We start from the raw sequence: 22,740 nt of genomic DNA on the forward strand, positions 1-22,740 counted from the left end.
CTGCTGTAGTTCTGGACGTATTTGAAAACCCTTGCACATTATGCTTTCACAGCTGCTGTATCAGGCAGTGGGATTTTGTAAGTGTTGTCATTGCACGCTGATATGGATTTCAGGTGTACTACATTAAAACTGGGAAACTAACTTTAAAAACGATATGCATCTTTCTCTTGCACTCAGAACAGAGTGCAAACAAATCACCCTTTCAGCTCAGCTAGCAAAAGCTCCCTGCATGAGCAGAAGATAAGGTGCTGACAATGTTTTCCTACAGATTTATTCCCTCGCTTGGAAAAAGGGTTTTCTCCAAGGAGTTCACCCAGAATCTGATTTAAGTCTCTGCTTACATACACGCGTCTCATGCCTTTCTCTGCCTTTTGGTGAGAAGGAGCTCCTTCTGTTACTGTTCTTGCAGCCCTTTGGGATCTTTGGATTGCAAAACTCTGATAGACTGTTGTACACTCTTGTGTTTTTTGGCAGAGTCTTTTTGGCTCCCGGCCTTCCTAGGAAGCAGCAAGGCAAAAAGAAAAAAAATCTTAATTCTTTATAACTCAGGATTTCCCTGGGGTGGAATTTTCGGACTGGAATACAGAGGGACAATGTTTGAAATTGCACTTTGATTTTTCAGAAGGCCTTCTACCACCTAGCATCTATGATTCCATCCTCTCTTTTTTCTGGAAAGAACACCTACTCTTCCCCCTCACCCAGTATACCCATACTAGTTGTCCTTTGCTGTGGTATGCACTGCTTATTGTGGAGGGCAGGGGAGGCAGGCAACCTTAACGTCTGCTGTTCCACCATGCATAATGAATAGACCCTGTCCTTGTCAACAGGGACCAAAATCGTCACCACACCTAGTGCCCAACTTATTCCTCATCCTAACCTTTGTTTAAAGACCATTCATCAATAGCAAAGTAATGAAGCTGTGGTCCCATTCATCTTGAAGGGCACCCCTCCAATGCAGTCCATCCTCCCATCTCTGAGATCATGCGGCCTTTATGTAGCATTTAATCATTAGCATTTTCTTTCTTTGTGTAGTCTTTTTGTGCTTACTTTCAAATGCTGCCCTGCTGTTTCCCTCTGTCTCTAGCACTGCTTCTTTCTTTAACAATTTTTCTTAGATAGCTAACTTGACATAGACTGAAAATCTTGTTAAACTGATTCTTATCACGCCATTACTTCTCAGTAATGCTCTGTGTTGTGAGACAGCTTTTCCACCTAACATCCATTTATGCTTTTATTCTATTCCAGTGGTTCTTCAACCTTGAATAACCTAGTTCTTGGACTGCAATTCCCATAAGTCTTCACCAGCAGCTCTGCTGGATGGGGTTTCTGCGAGCTGCAGTTCATAAGCACTGGAATTATCCAAAGTTGGGGACCACTGTCTTATTTAAACATTTCCTGAGATCAGATTTTACCAATCTGATTTTTAAGTACGTACTTTCTAAAACTGTTATAATGATGATAGAAGAACGATAAACACATCATAATAAGATTTGTTGCATTTATTACATTTTTGCATTATTATAAGAGTAATCTGATAATATATTAAAACCCCTACTTTTATTTATATACAAGACATGCTACATCAGACTCTAAAACATTAATGCACATTGTACATTAGGAAAAAAAATACTGAGGTAATAAAAGTTTAAAAATTTATGGTTTTCACTGTTCTTATAATGTGCTAAAATAATCTATTCTGGAAATTTACCTCAGCAGAATACTAGAATTCAGGAATTCAAGTTTCTGCAGTGGGAGTTATTTATAAATATGATTGTATAATTCTCTTTTATAATGATATTTGGCAATAATAGTGAAATACAACAAGTATAGCTCTGGTTTCCAGATAGTCTCTCTCCCAAAGATCACAATCTAGTGGCTACAGGTATTTTAAATAAGTTCTGTATCTGTATCCATCATTTGCCTGCAAAAGTTGGATAGCTCTTTTTGTTGTTGCAGTGACAGTGGAGAAGGTAATGCCAAAATAACTCTTAAGCTATCATTTATGTGAAGATGGGTATTTGTGTCAGTTACAGAATGTGCATTGAACAAGTAAAACCCAGATCGGCTGGTCTGTTAACAGATGTAGACAGCAGTGGAGGTATCTATCAGGACTGTTGGTTGGTCTCATATGAAATGATATCTCATTCTAATAATGCCTTGCTCCTCGTGGAAAATAGGGTTCTGCTTGTGGTCACTTTCCAACAGACACTAAGATCAATAGCAGACACTAGTGACAGCTTGTAATTAGAGCTGAAAATATGTTAATGTTGCGGAGGTAACCAAGGCTGTCTTTCCATGTTTGTGAAATCGGAGCTCAGAGGAATCCTGTGCTTAAGGCCTGAAGACCAGTCACCAAATGAAACAAGTTAATTTGTGTAATGGCAATGGTGGGAGAAGCTTCTGCTGAGACACTCAGATGCTCACATTAGTAAAGAGTTTCCCCTCTTCCAATCATGGAGTATCTCTAATGTCTGTTTCTGGCCTAAGTCTTCTCAATAGCGATCAGAGATTAAATTAAGCAAGGGGGCTCTAAACATTATCTGTCCTGACTACATACTTTCAAAGGATATACTTTCCTGTGTCAAATGAATTTATTATTATTAAAAAAGTCTCACTGTACAGTTTTGAATATGTTCAGTATTTGAGAATATATATATTTATATATATATATATAAAACGTACAAAAATATTTATATGATGTGGCAGTATTCTTAGCATCTCATTTTTCCACAGTCCATTTTAGCTGGTAACTCCAAAAGAAAGGAAGGAAAGAAGGAAGGTCTTTTGGTGCAAAAAAGTGGCATTCTGAAATGCTTCTTGTTCTTTTCAGTTCTGGAACCATTTTTGAAAAATACAATGTACAAGTCCTCCAATTAAGAGCAATCAATGTACAGTATGATACATTCTTTGCTGCTGAAACAACTGTTCTGGATCACACATGCAGCTGTTGCTGCTTCTTTGTTCAATCTGATGAGACAACCATGGTCTTTCAGTGGAATGTGTTGGGGTTAGGTCTGATCATCATGACAACTTTCTTCAAGGAATATGAACCCCCCCGGAATTCAGCCCAATAGACACCGTCTTGATAACGACTTCGGTAGTGTCCTCCTCGGTACCAGACACCATTGAGGTTCGAGTGTGCACATGCGTTGTACCACCATCCTCCTTTTTGATAGTGAGCACAGTTACCTGGAACAGAAATGAGGGTATCACTCTGGGAATAAATGAATGAGATAGGCTAATACTGCATGCATCAAAGGGTACATTTTTCCATGTGGAAGAATCTTGCTCCTCGGGTCTCACCTCATCCGCAAGTCTTCAGGGGCAATAAAGGAACCTCAGGTTTAGTGGCAACTAGAAATAACAACCGTAGTACCAGTTGTTTATTTCCCCAGTAACAGCATGGTTGGCTCCTTACACTACTTAACAAACTTTCCGAGATGTTCTGACAAACCTTTGCATCAGAATCTTAAGTCTGTCAGGCAAAAGAGCTATCTCAGTTGCTCTTGTCTAACAATATATTTTTCCCCATGGCTTCCCAAAATTCCTGGTTTGTCATCCGGTTTTGCTTAACCCACTTTCTGGTCTACATTCCCATTCCTGGAAAGGTGGAAGCAAAGTGTGAATGAGCTGTTAGCAGAATGCCTTCCAAAGTCTGTTGGGTCTGTTTAATAATTGGTTTTTGGTTGTACCTTGAGCATGTCCTCAACATCTTTAGTAATTCTATCTTTTAGTTTATAACATTTTATTTTTATGTCGTATCACCAAAATCACAAACGTTTTCTGTGTTCTCATAAAATTCATAAGTTGTTTTTTTTAACTGTACCTGTGTATGCATCGTGATCTCTGTCCAGTGTAGTAAACTGTTTCCCATTATGCCATGTGAAAGAATCTCCAGCGTTACCATTGTATCGGCCCAGTCGCAGCTTATAGTACTCGCTTTCTGGCTCCACGCGGAAACTCGCGTATTCAGCGAACACTTTCCGGCCTGACCAATCTTCCATGGTTATCAGCAGTTTGTAGTTTCCTTGATTTGTCAGCCAATAAATGTTTTCTAAGCCTAACCAGTACTCTCCATCAATGTTACCGAATCCTTGCTGTAGAGGGAGGGGGGAAAATGATGTTAATTCTCTGTGCTGATTTGACAGAACACTTAGATGATAAACTTGGCTGTAGTGCGAAAGTGTTTTCATGTAAGTGCATTTCAGAGAACTTTCTGGGATACACAATCATCCTTCAGAATCTAGTCATAAGCCACCTCATTGGTTTGTTTGCCTTCTAACTCTGAGCTCTTGGCCAGAAAAGGGGTTTTTCATTCTCCAAAAGATGTTGGGAAAGCTATTAAGTAACTGTCTGCTTTCTTGAAGTTCGATGTTTACCCCTTTGAGTTCATGCCCGGATCTTCTCCCACTTACAAATCTGTCAAGTAAAAAGAAAATTGGTTCTCTCTTTTGCCCACGGAAATCTAAGTTCATACTTACCTTAAAAGCACTAGAGTCTCTTTCCTCTGACCTTGATCATGTTGGTATGGGAGCCGCATATATGGAACCAAGGCCAGTGTTCTTTCCCTCTCAAACACTGCCCATACAGAAGAGCAGGTATGATATGAGAAGTAAGGGACCATGGTATTGCTGCCACACTAGAGCAAACGTACCCATGCACACCATCATTACTCACATTCTCCTGGAGGAGAATGGAAATGAAGTCATTGGAGAAGGAAATGAATTTTTGAGTTTGAACCCTACTTCCAAGAGTATCCAACAAGAACTTCCAGCTTTCAGGGGCTTTTCCAAACGAATTTTGTGTAAATCCACTGAAAGTAAAACAGACCAGCTTTCCTAGATCTTTCACATGTTCTAAAAAACACACACAAACACACACAGACACACAGACACACACACACACACACACACACACACACACACACACACACACACACACACACAACTACAACTAGAAAGGGAAGTTTCTCTTGCTTCTCTTCCAGATAAATCTGGCTGTCAGCCAGAACCCAGTGTCCATGCAAAATGTCTCCGCCAACCCTTCTTGTCTTAATTACCTGCCTTCCTGTTGTGCTACCAGACTCCAGCTACAGGATCCACCCCTACTTTAATTTGTCCTGTTCTGTCCTTTTCTGTTCACTCCCCTTTTGGATCAAAATACTGCCTAGACCTTGAATTGCCTGGTTATTTGTTTTGTCTAAATTCCAGCTTAAAAAAACCCCATAGTTCTGGTCTGTGGTCCCTGCCATGCCAGGGCTGAAGTCACTCTGAATTCCAGCCACCTAGGAGATTCCAGCTTTAAAGTCCAAACCAAACTATGTAGTTAGGAGGCCTCTGGGCAAGGTGGATTGTGTTCTGCTACCTCTGACAACAATTACTGTTCCAACAAATCTGGTACTCCTGATTTGCTTAAGACCTACCGAGATATAACCTTTCAGTCTTCATGGATGTAGCCAAGTACTATAACAACAACTTCACACACCTTCTGCAGATCAGCTTCCAAAACATGACTCCAGAGGCTGTTCTTCAGGATGCAAACACAAAATTCATTTGTCTTTTACCTTGTAAGTCTCCCAGTTCCTGAAAAAGTTGACCGATCCGTCCAAACGTCTCTGGATGACCGTCCAGCCACCAGGATCGTGTCTTTGATCACACCAGACTTGCATCAACCGGTTCGTATTTTCAGGTTTGACAAGGTAGATGGAGCTGGTGTCATGGCCATCTTCCAAAGCTTGCAGGCAGTCTCTCCAAGGACCTGGTGGAAGCAAAGACATCATCCCTGTCATTGATACGCATTGTACAGATTTCTGCTTTAGCTCTGCTATTAAAGAAATTTGTTTTCTTGGAGCAGTGCCATGCTCAAAGGGAAAGTAACCTTCATTTTTCTTAGTACTTTCCCCCCCCCCCTAAAAATTTGTTTTGAGGTAGGGAAGGGAAAGAAAATGCATCATCCACTTAATGAGTCAGATTAAAGCAACTGGTAGTTTTTACAGCACTTGCCTATCAGCAGTCTGTAGTTCCGTGCCTTTCAGTATATTAGGCATGACTGTCTATATAACTGTGTTGTACAGAACAAGGCTTATTATGGTGGTACTGATTAAAACCATGCAAGTAACTTGGACTTTTAACCAGTCTTAGAGGGCAGTTACACCCATATTTGAATCTAGTTTAGCATGCTTTAAATCGCTTTCCAAAAAACTGACTACATGATGCACATGGAAGTGTGGATATTTATTTGTTTATTTGTTTGTTTGCCTTGGAAGTGTGGCATTTTGTTTGGCCTGGGAAGTATGTTTTTGGTTGGAAAATGAGGTATTTTAGTCTTCCATCAGAGGGTTGTTTATTTTACAATGGGATGTCAAATCAATTTAGTTTTAATTGCTTTGGCATGCATAACCTCTGTTGGTGTAAATTGTGTCTGTGGGGTTTGCCACTCATTGGTGCCTTCCGTGCTCCTTCTCTCCCCCACCCCCATGTGTGTCTTCTTACGTGGAAGCCTTGGAAGTTCCCATGTAGCCAAAATGTTTGGTCAGTTCCAGGGCTTGGCATCTCCTTCCTTTGTAAGCCTGGTCAATTTCAACCCTTTTTCAATGTATGTTACATCTGCCATTCTGTTTTAGTGTTATTTCAGATTTAAACAAAATAACACCACAGCAACAGTGGCTAGTGGCTGTGAGAGGCAGCAAGTGTGAAGGCGGGCAGGCACAGGACAAAGCCTCAAATGCAATTATTCTAAAAGTTCATGTAAGTCCCTTAACTGATCTACAACACAGTTTAAAAATGGCTTACAATTTTCCCCCAAGAGGATTCACACTCCAATCCAAAATAAAAATAAAAATAAAACATGTGATTACCAAGTGACTTTATACCAAATTTGAAAATCCTGATCCCTCACCTGATTTATTTCAATAGTATAACTGTGCTCTTTGTGTGTTCATAAAGTTTATATTGCAATATTATAGTCAGCCATTGATTGTGGCATTGGGTGGACTATCTTACTGGGCAAATACATGTGGGCCATTTGGAATTTAGGCATAGAAAACTGCAATGGCAGCAACGACCATACGTATCATCAGTACAGATATCCTTCCTACCTGCACCATGTTTAGGCCCCAAGGATTTTCAGGTAACGACAAGATGGCAATTATAAGAGGCAGAACAAAAAGGTAAAGTTGGTATCAATTATATGATGGCTCCTTTTTTAAGGTCAATTTAATGGTATTAGAATGCAATAATGACCATTGCTTTGGATGAAGAGCTTTAGGATCAGATTCACAGTGTATATATACTCTCCAATCCCACCCCCTCCCAGACGAGAAATCACCCAAAGGTTGTCAAGAGTTGTCTTTGGCATCCTGTACTACAAGGAGGTTTCACAGCTCCACTGCTTGCCAAGAACAACATTGGCATGGGGATTAATCATGGAGGCAGCTGTCTTGCAAGACAGCCACAAACATGTTCACTTTGCTTTCAGAAAAAGAACTAGAGTTAATCTTGACCATCCTATCCAGCATCTGGTTGCTTTTTCAGTAGTTTGAAGAAACTGAACAGGTTTTGTAGTCCTCAGTGAGAGCTGACTGCCAAAACCTGGGGTCTAAAGAACAACTGGTCCCATCTCTGTCTGAGTCCAACAGGAATGTAATGGATCAGTGCTACAAAAATTAATTACAAAAATTATTCTGTGGAATAATGAACAGGTCTGTCATTTCAAAGAAAATTTCCATGCAGTGGGAACTGCTTTAAAAAAAAAAGTGAATTGATTCATCAGTTATAAGTAAATGCAAAATAGAAGTAAATAGTTTAAAAATGTGGGGGCACCTTAAACACAAAACTTTTATATTTTTTTTAATGTAAACTTTTGTGGATTCATCAAGCTTTCACCCTGGAGAATATAAAGACTATTTAGTCATCTTTCTCCATGCATGGCATAGATATTAAAATGAATTCTGCCTTGGCTGTAAAAACAGATGCCGTTTTCCACTACGGTTAGTAAAAGCCATGCATATGTCTGTATTTCAGTGTTCACAGCAATTTGTATTTAGTTTCTTGTTGTTTTTAAACCCATTTTTTATTTGAGATGGGACTGGTAGTAAAGGTGTAAAGTACTGCTTCAGTGTTCCCCCCCCCCCCCCACAGCTACATTCATGAAATGTTCCACCAAGAACATTAGTCAGTACCCACAATAGTGGCCCTTGTTTTAATTTCTTTTCTCAAATTCAAATCCTCTTCAAGGGTTTGGTGGGGTGGGAGAGATTTATCGACTTGCGCAGTGACTTGATGAATGGGGATAAAGAACGAAGCTGCTCTTTGCAACTGATTTCTTGGAAGCTGTTCAGAAGCTGAACGTACAGAGGGTGCTAAAAACACCACATTCTGGCAAAGTCTCCACTTGTCATGTCTTAAAGATTAGCATTGCTTTTTTATTGGTGCACCGCACATTATAGATACAAGGCAAAGTGTTTTGGTAGTATGCCTTTGATAGTATTTGTATGAAATGTAAAAAAAAAAGGTGGTTATCATCTCAACTACAGTTCTAAGATGCAGTGCAAAGGACACTGTGAAAACAGAACACTTAAATTCTAGTTACAGGTGATGGTGGGACGTGTATAAAAAGCACAAGGGGGCTTTTGTTTGTTTGTGTGAAGAAGAGAAAAACAGATAGACCGAGGAGTCGGGCAGTATTATTCTCAAACAGAATCCCTGCGCTGTTGCCCCCCCTCCAGTCCTGATGAATGTGTGAGGGGTTTTTGTTTTACCAACTCATTGTAAAATTTTGTGCTGATTATCTGAATTAAACACTCAAGAGTCGCGATGCTCTTCTGTTAGTTACATGGCTTCAGAGAAGTAGCCGAGGGGCTTTCTAGTGTCTGATACATTTCCAGCACAGCCCTGAGAGCCAAGGAAGTTTTCCATTACTGAATAAAGGAAAATGCAGCGTTGTATATATTCAGATCCAAGTGATCAAGAGTGGGAGGTAGGCTTCCCTAAGGAGGTGCAGGGAAGTTGGAGGAGCAACAGTTTATTCTTGGTTCTTAGCGGAGGCATCTGTACTCATAAAGGGGAGAGTTGTTTGTCTAGCTGCAAGAATGCAGCTTGCAGGAGAGATGGCCCTGCAGCCGCTTCCAAACCAAAAGCAGGAGCACAGTTCTTACGTTGAGGAAGGCTTCAGTAGTTTTCCTAACACCGTGGAAATGTTACTGTGCTTAAGTCTTGAAACCTTGCCTTAAAGAAAGGGTGGTAAACCCTTTTCCTGTCATGGGCCATTGATCAATGGGAGGGACCATCCCGGGGCTACCAACCTGCCCAATGATGGCTACTTTTGACCATATGGAAAGGCTAGCTGGCAGCAACTCCTCTCTGAGCCTTCCAACGTGGAATTACGGAATGGGTCAGCTGCCAGATCAGGCAGGAAGCTGCTCAGCACCAGACAGAATCTCTCTAGAGGAAGGAGGCTTTTAAAAGTAGGGAAGCAGGTCATTTGTCAGCTGGCCTGATCTGCACTTTCAGAGTTCTCTTAGCATCTCAACTAAGGGTCCTGTGAGTTCAGCATCCCCTTGGGGCTGGGTGAAATTAAGCAAGAAGCCAGAACCTTAGATTTCCCAGACCTTTTATGCTCAAAGGCAAAAAAGAGTGAGAGAAGCAAATACAATTTGTAGCAAGAGTTCACTATCTAGTTCCCTCTTCTGAAAAATGTAATTAACATGTAAGCACTTGGGCCATAAATGACAAGATGAACAGTATGGGTTTTGAAATAATTCTGTTTTTCATATAATATAACATACAGCCTCCTGTAAATGCACTCTTAAAAGAGATGTATCTCACAATTTAGCATATTGTTGCAACCATCGGTTTGCTTCCAAAAAAAAAAAATTAATAACAGAAGAAAATATATTAATGCTGGCCCACTAACTTGCTTTGATGCAAGCTCTACTGAAGAACATCTGGCAGTATAGTCATAATGTTCTTGGGAAGTGCAATTAGGTTACAGTAAAGAATTAAGGAAACGTGGTGAATAAGAGTCAGGGATCTGATGGCACTCAAAAGACCAACAGGTATTAGTTGGCATAAGATTTCATGGACTGCAGCTGAGATATATGGTGAATAAGGAAGATACAGGCAGTAGCATATAGACTCACTCTAGGAGGGCAGAAAAGATTACCATGAGGATGTTCCATTGAAAGCTGCCGCTTTGATGAATGAAGCTTACAAACAGGTTGATTTCTCAAAGTTCCTTTGGTTCAGTGGCAAGCTACACAAACCTTATGCACACACTCATAATATTTTGGTCCTCATGATTTGCTCATATTCATACACAGGACTCTCAGCCCCGCACATCAGATTTGTCCTAATGGACCTTTTAAAAAAGACCTACCCAGCAGCTTATTTTCTCTTGTGTTCCTATGTTCCATGACAAAATAAGACCTTTTAGCCAAAACACAAGGTTTTAATCCTATTGTCAGAAAATAGTTTTACAGGCCAAGAATCATGTCTCTTGACTTACGACACTACAGAGATGGCTCATATATTTTTGCAATGTGGTTTTTGAGCATATTTCTCTCCGACAGTGCTGTCTGCCGTCTGGGACGCCTGACCACTTGGCTTCCAGACTCCCTTTTATTTTGGTTGCAAGACATTGTCCCTGTGGGCTTTGAAAAAAATTATATCGATTGTGTTTTAGTTTCTTTCCGTATTTGTAAAGAAGTTGAAACTGGCCGTGACATAGTCTGTGAAATTTTGCCTGAACTGTAAAGGTTTCTGTTACATTTTTATGGTATATTACACAAGCCATAAAAGAACAGAATCTGGGTATCATTAAAATCCAACACGTTCTGTATATAAACAATTTAGCCCAGTTCTACATTATTGCAGTGCTGTGTTTGCAGCTTGGCATAGTAGCAGATACAGTGTTAAGGTTTTAAAAACTATTCAAATGTGCTTTGCAGTTGGGGATTTTTTTAAAAAAGCGAAACACAGTATATTTTATTATGTATATTTTGCCTTTCTTCCATGATGTAACTTAAGGGAGTTCACATATTAGTTCCTATCCAGCCGCTCACTAGACTGGGAACTGTTTAAATTGTGCTCTGGGACTTTTTAATCTCAATTTCTCGTACGTATGCTGCTGCCTTGGCCCCAGGGTAAGTTGCAATCTAAAAATGCACATAAATGATATACTCTGAGGGCCTGTTTTTCCAAACACTGCATGGCTGCACATTTAGTAGTACTATGAGAATGAGCTTAGAGATCTCTTAGGCTTTCGTGCTCCCTCCTCCCCTCTCATTCTCTAGTTTCAGTTTTGCTTTCCTATTTTCAAATTTACCCAATCTGGGAAATACAGTTAGGTTTGTTCAGGGAAACTAGCCAGGATAATTATGGTTTAAAATTGGCTTATTTTCCTAAACCATAGTTAACTAGATGTGGATGTAATGGCCTATACTGCGTTTTAGAGCTTCGCCAGCATGATGGAAATAGTATCACTGACACTGGCAGATTGCCGCTAATTGAAGAGTCTCTTCTGTGGTTTTGGGGTGCACACTTCTCACGTGCAATGAGGTGAGGTCACATGCACCCAGCTCTCTAATTAGGGACAGTCTGCCACAGCTGATGATATTAGTCCTGTTGCATAGGCAGATATATGCAGCAGAATACTGTCCATGGAGCAATTTGAGTTAGCGGAACATGGAAACAAAAACGTCTGGTCTCCTCATGAGTATAACTGAGGTAGGGGAGCACGCAGACCCAAAGTCCTAGTTTAGCCTTTTTGTACGGCATCAGGGCAGTGCTGAAAAAAAGCCCCAGTCTTACTGAGTTCAAGCGGGCTTGGTGTGTAATGCCACTGCCATGTTTGAATTCGCTCTCCGTTGGTTGTCAATCATTTGTCTTTCTGGTGGCTTGCCAGTAACTTGTCTCCCTATGTGGCTGGAATTCAGAAAACCCAGAGCTTTCCTCAGGGTGCCCTTTATGACATGGATCTTTTCACAACATTGACTGTGACCAGCCTTCCTCAGTTGCTCCAGATGTAATCCAGCATTTCTCCCCTTCGCCCCTAGCCATCATGGCCATGTGGTTAGGAAAGCGGAGAGCTGTAGTACATGTGGAGAGGTACCAGATTAGAGGACAACTGAGGCCTGTTTGTTAGGTCCTAAAACCCTAACATAGAGCGTAGGGACCACACCGTGGTTTCTGTGCTTGCAAATGCACGGGCTTCCTGCCCTTTTCCAGATTGATTGCAGGAAGCTGAGTAACTCCAGCTGCTCGTGTGTCACTTCTTCCATGCGGCTGTGGCTGTGGAATTACTCTCTGTGGGAGACATCACCATGAAGGAACCAGGCCTTTTGAAACCTCAGACTCTTATGTGTTTTATGGTGCTCAATTTTGACTTTATGGGAGACTGAGCTTCATACCAAGAGGCTTGCCAAGACAAGAAGACAAATGTCTGTATTACGTCTGATAGCTAGAGATGGCAAGCAGGGAGCCATTAAGACCAATAAATTTTGCATCCGGAAATTTAATGACACATTGCCACAGACTATGCTTGGTTTCATGGATTAAAACTCCTCTTTTTATCTGCCATGAAAAAAAAAATCACTTATTAAATCTTGCTGCCAATCTCCATTCTAATTCAGGCTTTCAATCAGCCCATAGGTTCATAAGCCCTTCTTTGTAGCTTATGGGCCATGACAAAGCCTAGCAGGCAATGGGGATAAAAAGGGACAGCCGTTGTCCTTGGCGTCATCGTGATTTCAGTACCATACTGTACATATGTAACAAACAGTTATGGTCGGAGACTTTGCACTGTTAAATGTTCAGCGAATGATTCTAAGTAACACAATGCTGTTTCGATCAAGGTTACCTTTTTACCACTAACCTATTCATTTAGTAGTAACGACTCCGGCAGAAAACGGAACCTCATGGATGTGGACATACAGCCTGCCCTTTTACTTCTTTCAGTGAGATCCACAGCAGACTCCAAGTGACTAATGTACTAAGAACAGTAAACAGTTATGACTGTTTTCGTGCAATTTACTTATTTCAGTCCATCTGCAGACTTACCGGCTACATTCCTCTGCCAGGTTTTGGAACTTCTTGTTTCTCTCTCTCCCTTAAAGTTTTCAACCATCTGGCCTGACAAAGAGTTTCTGAGAACTCAGGAGTCCAAACACTTTTATGGCATTTCTGTTCATGCCAGTGAATTAATATGTCATGGACCCATAATATTAAGCATTATCCAGTTCTAACTGATGCTGTGGAAGTGATAGATAAGGTAGACCAGGATTCCCAAATACACAGGGAAACATCCCTTTATAAATTTAGAAAAAGAAAAGAGAGGCTCCCACATACCTTGAGAGGACCGTTTTGTATAGTAGGCGTTGAAAGTATAGGAAGAACAGAAAAGAAGGAAAGGAAGCCATCCAGCACCTACTCACTCATTAATCGAGTGATGATCAGCAACTGGTTTTCTGGAGGAGGAAGGATTAAGAGCCACAGTCCTGTAAGCTTTTGACAATTCTGGCCCCTTTCAAAACAAGAGAGCAAGAATTTCCTCTCGTAGCCCCAGATCTCAGCAGTTTCACACTATTAAAACTGTGTCAGATTGCCAAACAGTTTATCCTCCCTGCTGAGCACACATATACTTCCTTACAGGCTCTCTCGCCCTTTTTGGATGAGCATTTACCTCTTTCTGAAGTCTTGAAACTCTGCCAGAACTTGTTTTCTGTAGAATGAGATCCACAGTTTCTTGCAGCTTACCCCCAGATATTAAGATCGGTCAAGAAATCTGCTTACCTGACGGTTTGTCCGTGGAAGTTGGAATACTGGTGAGCGGTGGCATCGTTGGGAGAGTGGGTGGCAGAACCTTTAAATTCTGGTCACTCTGAATCTCATTGGTAGAGATTTGGTTAATTATACGATTGTACGTGGGAGGTTGGTAGACCCGGTTTGGTGGCTGGGGCGGTTGGAGGACAGGTTTAGTGGACGGTGTTCTTTGGCAGTGCTCCTCCAGCTGAGCAATGATGATAGACTGATTGTTGGCGATGGATACCAAATGTTGATACTTGTGTTCTAGGTCTTTGTATTTGTTTGCAAGCTGCAACATGTCAGCCGTTTGATTCAGTATCTTATTTTCCAATTGGGAAAGTTCTAAAGCGTTGTCCCGCTTTCGGATGATTTCATGCAGCAGCTGCATGTACAGTTGCGTGACCCGCGAGTTCATGTTCCGGCTCTCTTTTCGTAAGAGCTTCACCTCGTTCACAATTCCTCCGTCCACCTCCACCAGCTGCTGAAGAGTTTCTATTTGCCTCTTTTGCTTTAAGAGTTCATTATTCAGCAGTTCGAGTTCCTGTTTATTTACCCTGTTTTCAAGTACAACCTCAGGTTCTTTAGAATTAACACAAATAGCACCTGTCACTTTCTGCTGAGGTACTATGAAGGTATAGGTGCACTTATCTTGCATGTCGGTGGAGCGTTTATACCTGTTTGTATAAATGAATTCTTGCTCCTCTCCCTCGTCACCGGTTTGCACATCTTGTGTCTTGCTGGCACGCAGTCCCACAGCAGCCATTAGCAACAATCCGAGAACTGCCTTCATGATCCTTTTATTCTTGAAGAGTTTTGTATGAATGAACTTGTTGATCTGTTTTAACACATAGAATGTATATAAAATAGTAAATAGTCAGTAGTAAGTCAAAGCAAGTGAAGAACAACTGTGATTTTCTGTATATAGTGCATATGTTTGAAATGCAGGAACTAATTCCTATAAAATGTCCTCAAGTGTAAAATTGGTGTTTTTAGCAGCTTGGATTGCTTGCCCAGAAAACAGATTCTAGATAATGAAGTTTTCTAAGTTGAAAGTACGGTATCGCCCAAGAATCACAGAACAAATTGTTCCATTAAGAAAGAAAGGAAAAAAAAAACAGAAATAATTGATTCATGGCTATTTGCACAAATGTTCTTGGATATCAGATCTGGTTTTTTTTGTTGCTGCTGACCTATGCTTGCTTTTCATTTCTTGAATTTTGCTTTCAGCTTAGTCTACAACATAGTCTGGAAACTTAGTGCCCATTTGGCTTCATCCCTATCATTGCAATTGCTTAGCCTCTCATTAGTGGTGTGCAGTTGAGTAGATTATTGGCTATGAAATGAAACACAGTATGTGTTAATGTTTGCAGTGGCAATCTAGAGGAAGGAGGAGTGTGGTGGGGGGAGAACTTTAGCTGCTATAGGCTCAGATCCAGAAAGACAAGTTTGACATAAGCCTGTTTCTTCCCTTTCACGGGAAAAATAAACCTATATTTGCTGTCTCCATGTGATTCTAGCTGCTTTAGAAAATGGGCTGCCATTCCTGTTTTAGAAGTTAGTAATTATCATGCCCACATCTGTGCTGTGATGACCGTGTACATCAGTGGTCCCCAGCTTCGGGTCCCCCAACGTTCTTGGACTGCAGCTCCCAGAAATCGTGGCCAGCACAGTTAATGGTGAAGGCTTCTGGGAGTTGCAGCCCAAGAACCAAAGTGAGAACTTTCTCATCTTCATAGCTAATGGTTCTTTCAGTTCAGGAACGAGGAAGGAGAGTGTCGCCAGCTCACCTCCGCAAGTGTTCTACATTGGTAGGAGGCAGGGGCTCAGATGAACCGAGAAAGGGGAGGAGGAGAACTCCTTATTTCATCAGTTGCAGGACAGAATAGAACAGCCCCATATAATCTCTCTCACCTCGTTAATTCTCGTGTAATCAATGGAAGGGAGGGAGAACAATCAAGGCAAAACTCAAAACACTCTCTGCCCCCAAACCTCAGCCTTGTCAGAAATCACTCTTACTCTCATTTAACAGATGAAACACAAGACAGGCATTTGGGACAGGGTCCATGTCATTTTTTAAAAAATACCTGCTGCTACTCTTTAATGCTACTCATTAAATCATACTTCAATGCTGCACAGTATGTTTGAAATTCTTTTCTTTTTTTAATATGAAATGTGTTGCTAACCATCTGCTTTGTGTTGGACAAAACTATAGTAAAGAGGTGGGTATGCAAGTGTAAAAGATAGTAACATATTTAAAGGGAGAGAGGGAGGTGTCATACTGGTTTATATTGTTTGCTTTGCTATTCTGTGGCACATTGTGGCAGTTTTTAATTCAATATTATGGGGCGAAGGGATGTTTTAAAATATTTCTAATTATACTATACTACTAGAGTTCTTCCAGTTATTTCCTTACTGAGCAGAGCTGTTTTTTAAAATATCTTCAAAAGTATAGAACTAATTGTGATTTCTGTTCTGTAAATTAAACTCATACACTTTTTTCTTTAAGATACATATTTCAGTGTTTGGGGTTTTTTTTCTCTTGACATGCCTGTCCTTGTGGAATTTGCACTTTGGCATGTTTGTGGATCTCCAAGGACACTGCAAAAGGATTAATTTGTCTCAGTTCTGCCCCTTCTCCATCACTTGAGCAAGAACATGGCTGTTCTTAAAGTGAAGGAAAGTGCGATACAGTGGAACACTCCTGTTTTCTAGTGTTCATGATGGTCAGCTCCCAAAGATGAAAGCCAGTCGAAGTGGGAAGGGTTTACAGCAGTTCAGGAAGGTACTTGGGCCTTGCCAGGCCTTTTGGGTAAGATGAATGCAACACATCCTCTTTTTTTGAGCTGAGGCTACAGTCTGATAAGACTCTTTTTGCCAAAGGAAGGGGGAACTGCCTGCTCCAAACAACCTTTGGTAGCCTTTAAAAGCAGCATCATTCCAAACCTTGAAATTGGAAACATAAATTTAAACTCCCTTAGACAGCTTTAACTTGCACCGCCAGCATTTGCGCAGCAGGTCACACTTGGTGACCCCCTGGCAGACTTCCAGCCCTCCTCCTTTACACAGTTGAACTATTCTTGAAAATGCCTGCAACGTTATAGTTGTTAAAAAGATGGGGGGGCTTTGCTCGCTTCAATATCTAGCTTTCAGGTCTTTTCCCTCCCTGCACCAGCCCGTGTTTACCATGAATGGAATCTCAGTTTTTCTGTAGAAATTCCTCTTTGTCTCACCATTTCGAGAGTAGGAGGATGAAGTATCGGCTGGAGGATGAAGTATCAACAAATACTCATGCTGTAAGAAAACTTTCTCCACCAAGGAGAAGAAAAAAGGATACGGATAGATAAAAAAAGGAGAAGGCAAAATATGAGTACCTGCAGCAGACCTATTGTAGGGTCAAACTAGAGGATGCATGCAACTGGAGTATCTTAACTGGTGAAAGATGCCCTAGCTTGTGCTTTGCCTCACCTCTGCTTCTTGCATTCCAGCCTGCTTTTTTGTGATTAATCACTGGAAGATAAACAAGGTTTGATTTGCAAGTCTGACTGGGGAGATCCCTGGCTAATCCCGGGCAATAGGTATCTCATCCAGTTCTTGCATAGATTTCACTTAGCAGGGAGTTCACAGGTAGATCCATAGGTTTGCTAGGAGATTATTTATGTGTATCTCCCAGAGTAGGACTCTCTTACACATATATATATTTTTGAATCCAAAAGAAGGAAGCCAAGGGTTGCAAGAGAAGTATATTTGATCACTGAGTTTTATCTGCCAGTTTGGACAAATTCTTTTGCTCTGTGTTTCAGGAAAGAATCCTGAGCATGCTAAAATCAGGATGCAGAGCTCCTGCAGAGACTGTGGGGAGTGAGGTGTCATCTTGAGTGCCTATTTTTGGCTTTTTAGAAGGTTGGCCAAAGGGGAAGAGGTGGTAACAGATCTTATTGTATTTGCCCTTTCAACATTTGCTTGATGAATATTGCCTGGGGGGGCCACTTGTAAATGTTCCTATCTTCTGATAAAGAAAAGGAAACAAACTTCCAAAGAAAATACAATACAGTTTTCCCTTCTTTTTTTTCTTTCTGTTCCTGAAATTGAAAAACAAAACTAAATATTTTTCTTGGCATCGCAAGTTATAAGTGAAGACAAAAAGTTTCACTATAGGGATTATCTTGTTGCACTACAATGCTTTTTATGTTCACTAAGAATGTTCTACTCTGAATTAAATTAGAGCATGTTCAGGGTTTTTGTAATATTGCAAATTAAATTTTCAAAAGTAGCCATCATATCATAAGCAAGAGCTACTCTTGTTCTGTTTGGCCCTCCCTATATTGTGATAATCTGAAGACCTCATGGACTATATATCTGTAGAATAATGAAAGCTGGAATGCATCAGTGTGATAAAGTACAGAAAGAGTTGAGATAGAGCCATTGCAAAAGTTTTCCCATTCCAAGAAGCTGGATCGTACAACTTAGGGTAACATCCCAGAATCCTTTTTGTTCATGCTGGAGCACACATTATATATTGTATAGGGAACAAGGGTGCTTCTGGAGAAGAGGGCAACAGTTTATGAAAATTTTACTTTTACGATTCAAAATCAAAGATTTCAAGTGAGAGAAGAATTATACTTCATTTGCATATAGTGGCTGAAATCAGTTGGAAATCGCAGCTAGTTGGCGTATTGAATCAGTGGAACTTACAGAGCAGTTGACTCACCAAATCTACCTTGATTCAGTGGGCCTAGTCCAGTTATGGATTTCAGCCATTGGCTGTGAATGCATGTCCCTTCAGCCCATTATTGAATGGGCCTCTAAGGATGTATCTGGTGACACACACCCTATGGGACTGTTTTCAGATGAGCTTCTAAGGAGCAAGAATAAGAGCTTTCTTTTGCCACAGCCTGGCTAAAGCCAGACAATTAGACTTGCAAAGTATCTGAGTAAGACATATGCATCAAAAGGTTTCCACACATTCCGGAACAACTAGTAATGTGATAAAATATACTTCAGTTGGGGATTTTGGAAATGCAGCTTTGGTGAATTGCCAATTCGTGTCACCCAATCCACAGGACAAGATTTTACAACTTTTTGCCTCTATTGCCTTTCCCCTCCCCTTAGGGTCACTAAGGAAGAAAGAGTATCTCATTTCCTGCCCACTCCAAGGGGGGGGACATATATTTTCTCTCCCCCCCTCCTTTTTCCATGGACATCCCATTAGAGTTAGTTTTTCTTCCTAAGCAAAAATAAAACCAATGAGCTTGCCACAGTAATCTTCCATGAACGTTGCCATGGAAGACGATTGTGCAAAGATCCTATGCTGGATCATAGCCACTTTGGCACAGGAGTTACTTCATAGTAAGGGATTGTTGCTTTGTGCATGCACAGAAGTCTCTTCTAATAATTTTTCATGTATCTGGACTTCACATTGGCTTCTGAGATAGAGCTGTAGTCATCATGCCCTCTACCTTTAACTTGGTTAAATTTAATGTGATGCTATTGTACAACTTGCTCATTCAGGGGTTTGAACTTCTGCATCAGATGGTGATTGTTAAGTGTTATTTACAATCCTACCAGGATTTTTTTTCAAAGAATAAAGCAGACCATCCATTGAGGGGAATTTTTATAACCATCCGTATTGTAGGAAGTTCAACAGGTGTTACTTCTCTGCATTCCCATGTGTTTGCATGAGGGGCTGAGAGCTGGACAAGAGACAGTTCCACCGGGCCACGTTCAAGGTGGAAATTTCTGCAGAAAGTGTGGACATCATCCCCTTGAGACAGCACAGCAATAGTTGAACAAACCCATTTTGAGCTTTTGTACAGAACAAATAGACAACCTCTCAGATTTTTTTAAAAAATAAATTGTGTTGCAAGCAAAGCCATATATTCTTCATCTGAGCTGCTGAAAACAAGGCCCTTCCACCAGCCCCCTTTCACTCTTTTCTTTGTTGCTCAGTTCCTATGAAGCAGATAGCAGTTCTGATATTCCTATGCGGTTTAAACTGCGGGACAACCCAGCCCCCTTCATGGGGCTTGAAAAAACCTCCCATTTAATTTTCCAATTGCTTGGGATGGCTTGGGGGAGGAGAGCAAGGTGCCCAATGGACAGGGACCCTTAATTAATTCTATGAGGGCTTTTGTTGTACAAGGTCAACAGATGCCTGCAGAAGGCTTCAAAGGATAGACTTCACCTATCTCAAACTTCCAGTCCTCCTTCAAGATTGTTAAAAATCCCTGTAATCCCTCTAAAACTTTTATTTCTGAATATAAATTTACCAGATAGCATCTTTTTGTTAAACATCTTCTTAGAAAATTGAACCCAAAGGTAATTTGTTTTTACTCTCCCTGAACAGTGGCCTCACCTTTTTGCTTTCCAGCCAACCCCTACCAAAAGATGTTTATCATTTTCTCTCTTTTTTTGTTCCATGTGTTAAAAGTTTTGCAAAATAAGAGCTATTCAATCATATCTTTCTTGCTTAGTATTTCACACTTGGCATCTACCACCAAAAAAAGGAGAGCTTGCTGCAAGGAATACTTCCCAAATATCCAGCTTTGTTTGGTTCAGTCTCTTTTTTTAAAAAAAGAAGCTTTCACTTAAACATGCAAACACCGTGACATTCTAGGAGCTGTTACTTAGAGGAGCTTTCCGTATCTTCTAATCTGATCAGTGTGTCAGAGGAAAGTAAACGCCAGCTTCCTGGGTTTGTAATACAATAGTCTTTTGAAAGAAGTGGCACAAAGTATAGAGGATTTTGCTGTGTCGTATTCAGAGGGAAATATTCTTTTGCTCATTAATGTTCAATATTGTGTTAGAAAGGAACAATTTTAAAAATAAAAATAGTTACATCTTCAGCAGTTCAGCCTTTTAGAAAGCTTGCAAGCCTACTTTTGAAATTGAAAAATATCGAGAAATAAAACTAGTTACATTCCAAAAAATTTATGCATTCATTTTGATTAGAATCCTAGGATTTACAAGCTCTCATACGAGTTGGGGATTTCAAGAACAACTTAATTCAAAAGTTACTACTCTCATCAAAAGGCTGACTTTGTTTTCTAAATATCTTTATTTAAAACTTGGCAGGCCAACAGTGAACATGCACAATTAAAATGTGAGGCTTTACATTTTCTTACCCTGCTTCTGTTGGACTTCTTTCTTCAACCTTCAGGCTTGATTTTTTTAAAAATAATAATAATAATAATCAAAGATACACTGACTGGCTCATCCACAGCATTTGTGACATCACTGATACCAGGATGATATTCATCTGCCTTGAGTGCTGCCTGGCTTCTGTAACATGGAAAAGTCCGTGCATTTGGCACTGGTCTTGCAAGGACAACCACATAAGGCTACTGCGGTCCTGTGATTTCCTTACTGTTTAAACTCCCGTCCCTTTAACTCGATTGCTGACTCTGAGCCGGGCGGCCCTCATGCTATAGACACCGCGGGACAATAGGCTGCAGCAGCGGCTTGCTTTTCAGGAACTCCCGGGTCTTCTGTGTTTCAGTCCTGAAGCGTTCAATCCATCATTTCAAGCCGATTTGAAACAGCCCTATTTGAAGTTCTGCTCCTTTGTGGTGGATTTTCATGCTGTAAGCAGGGAGGAGGGAGGTAGTCAAGCATGCGGGGAAGCAGACAAGTTCTGGTTGGATAGCTTGCACTTCCCCCTCCCACAAGAGGAAGGGATCCACCAGCAAGAGACACGTTTGGGGCCTCCCCTTCGCCACCGAAGAGTAGAGGGGCCGGCTGAGTCCAAACTTTTTACCCAGTGATGTCAGCAGCTCAGCAGAGAAATCCAGTGTGCCGCAGCCGTCTGCCTTCCTGGTCTTTGTCAGAGCGCTGAAAAACTCTCGACTGGCTTAAGAGGGGAACGCTTTGTCCACTTCTTGTTGCTGCTGTTCAAAGCTGGGTGTAATTTTATGTCTGGGACTGAGGGGCACATTTTAAGCTGCGACTCCCTGCTCAGATTGGGTTCAGGGTGGTTTTGTTTTGTTTTTGCTTTTGGTACACATAATTGTTGAGTGTCCCTTTTCGCAAAAATGTGTGGCACTTGTATTGTAACAACTAAAGTTACTGGTTAATTATAGTTGTCGTTTCTCAAAACTGGACAGATCTCATTGTGTGTGTTCCCTATCACCATCTGTCGTCCCCCTGCGTTCCCTCCCTCTGCCTCCCCATACCTGCTTATTGCCTTGCAGGTTTCTGCATGGGTCTAAGTGGACTTCTCTTTCAAGGAAGATAACAGGAGAGCCACCCCAGCAATCCACTAGATGAGCTTTAACTATTTTCAGCCACCTGCAATTGTGCTTTTATCTAAGGAAGCTGACTTTCAGCACTTGCATGATGGTGAAATCATATTTATAACATATTTCAATCCTATCTTATTTCCTGGATTTAGCACAGGTTAAAAATTATTTGTTTTGTATCTTGCCATTAGGATTTTTGGTCTTCACTGACAACTAAGACTAAATCAACACAACGTTTTTGACTCTTCCCGAAATCCACTGGCTTTTATCATATGTCAGACTGCATGCCTGTGAGTGTGTTCTGTCTTGCAGATTCTGGGACAAATTTCAAATTTCTAAATAGTTTCCACACCTTGTGCACTGACATTAACCTTAGGCATGGAACTGTGTCGGCAATGGTACTCAACACACATTTGTCATCTGGGGGCCGAGTGGGGAGCATAGTTCTGGAAGAAACCGTTTTGATTTCATTAAAGAAAAAAATAAGGCTGAGATTAGAGGTCTGTGCACTTGTGTTACCTGGGGGGGGTAGGTGGGAGGGTTCAGTTGTTTCTTGAGGTAAACCACCTCCCTTTTCATCCTCCGGTCCAAGTAATGACATCGCATTCATAGGTTCCAAAACATCAACATTTATTTCGGTAAGGTCTAAAAACCCTATTAATAGTAACTGGAATTTCTATCTTCTCTTTTTCACCCTGAGGAAGGGG

At 40.9% G+C, this 22,740-nt stretch overlaps 2 protein-coding genes across 6 annotated transcripts in view; one reads left to right on the plus strand and one right to left on the minus strand.

The window, feature by feature from the left end:
• Window positions 1–22,740, plus strand: part of RALGPS1 (Ral GEF with PH domain and SH3 binding motif 1) — a 149,992-nt gene that overhangs the window by 60,589 nt on the left and 66,663 nt on the right. The gene's annotated exons all lie outside the window — the stretch shown is intronic.
• Window positions 1,485–21,410, minus strand: ANGPTL2 (angiopoietin like 2). Its single transcript, XM_020800903.3, has 5 exons — window positions 20,921–21,410; window positions 13,788–14,634; window positions 5,564–5,757; window positions 3,827–4,097; window positions 1,485–3,189 (listed from the first exon to the last, which is right to left on the minus strand). The coding sequence occupies exons 2-5, from the start codon at window positions 14,587–14,589 to the stop codon at window positions 2,990–2,992; spliced, it is 1,467 nt and encodes a 488-aa protein (XP_020656562.3). The 5' UTR covers window positions 14,590–14,634; window positions 20,921–21,410; the 3' UTR covers window positions 1,485–2,989.

The sequence above is a fragment of the Pogona vitticeps genome, chromosome ZW-PAR (genome assembly GCF_051106095.1).
Source record: "Pogona vitticeps strain Pit_001003342236 chromosome ZW-PAR, PviZW2.1, whole genome shotgun sequence".
Lineage (NCBI taxonomy): Eukaryota > Metazoa > Chordata > Lepidosauria > Squamata > Agamidae > Pogona > Pogona vitticeps.

Bases quoted from the DNA above. Each gene is read 5' to 3' on its own strand.
- ANGPTL2 (XM_020800903.3), bottom strand. From the start codon at position 14,589: ATGAAGGCAGTTCTCGGATTGTTGCTAATGGCTGCTGTGGGACTGCGT. The intron at 5,758-13,787 runs GTAAGCAGATTT...TGCTTCCACCAG, and splicing joins TTCCACGGACAAACCGTCAG to GTCCTTGGAGAGACTGCCTG. The intron at 4,098-5,563 runs GTAAAAGACAAA...CTCCCTCTACAG, and splicing joins GGAACTGGGAGACTTACAAG to CAAGGATTCGGTAACATTGA.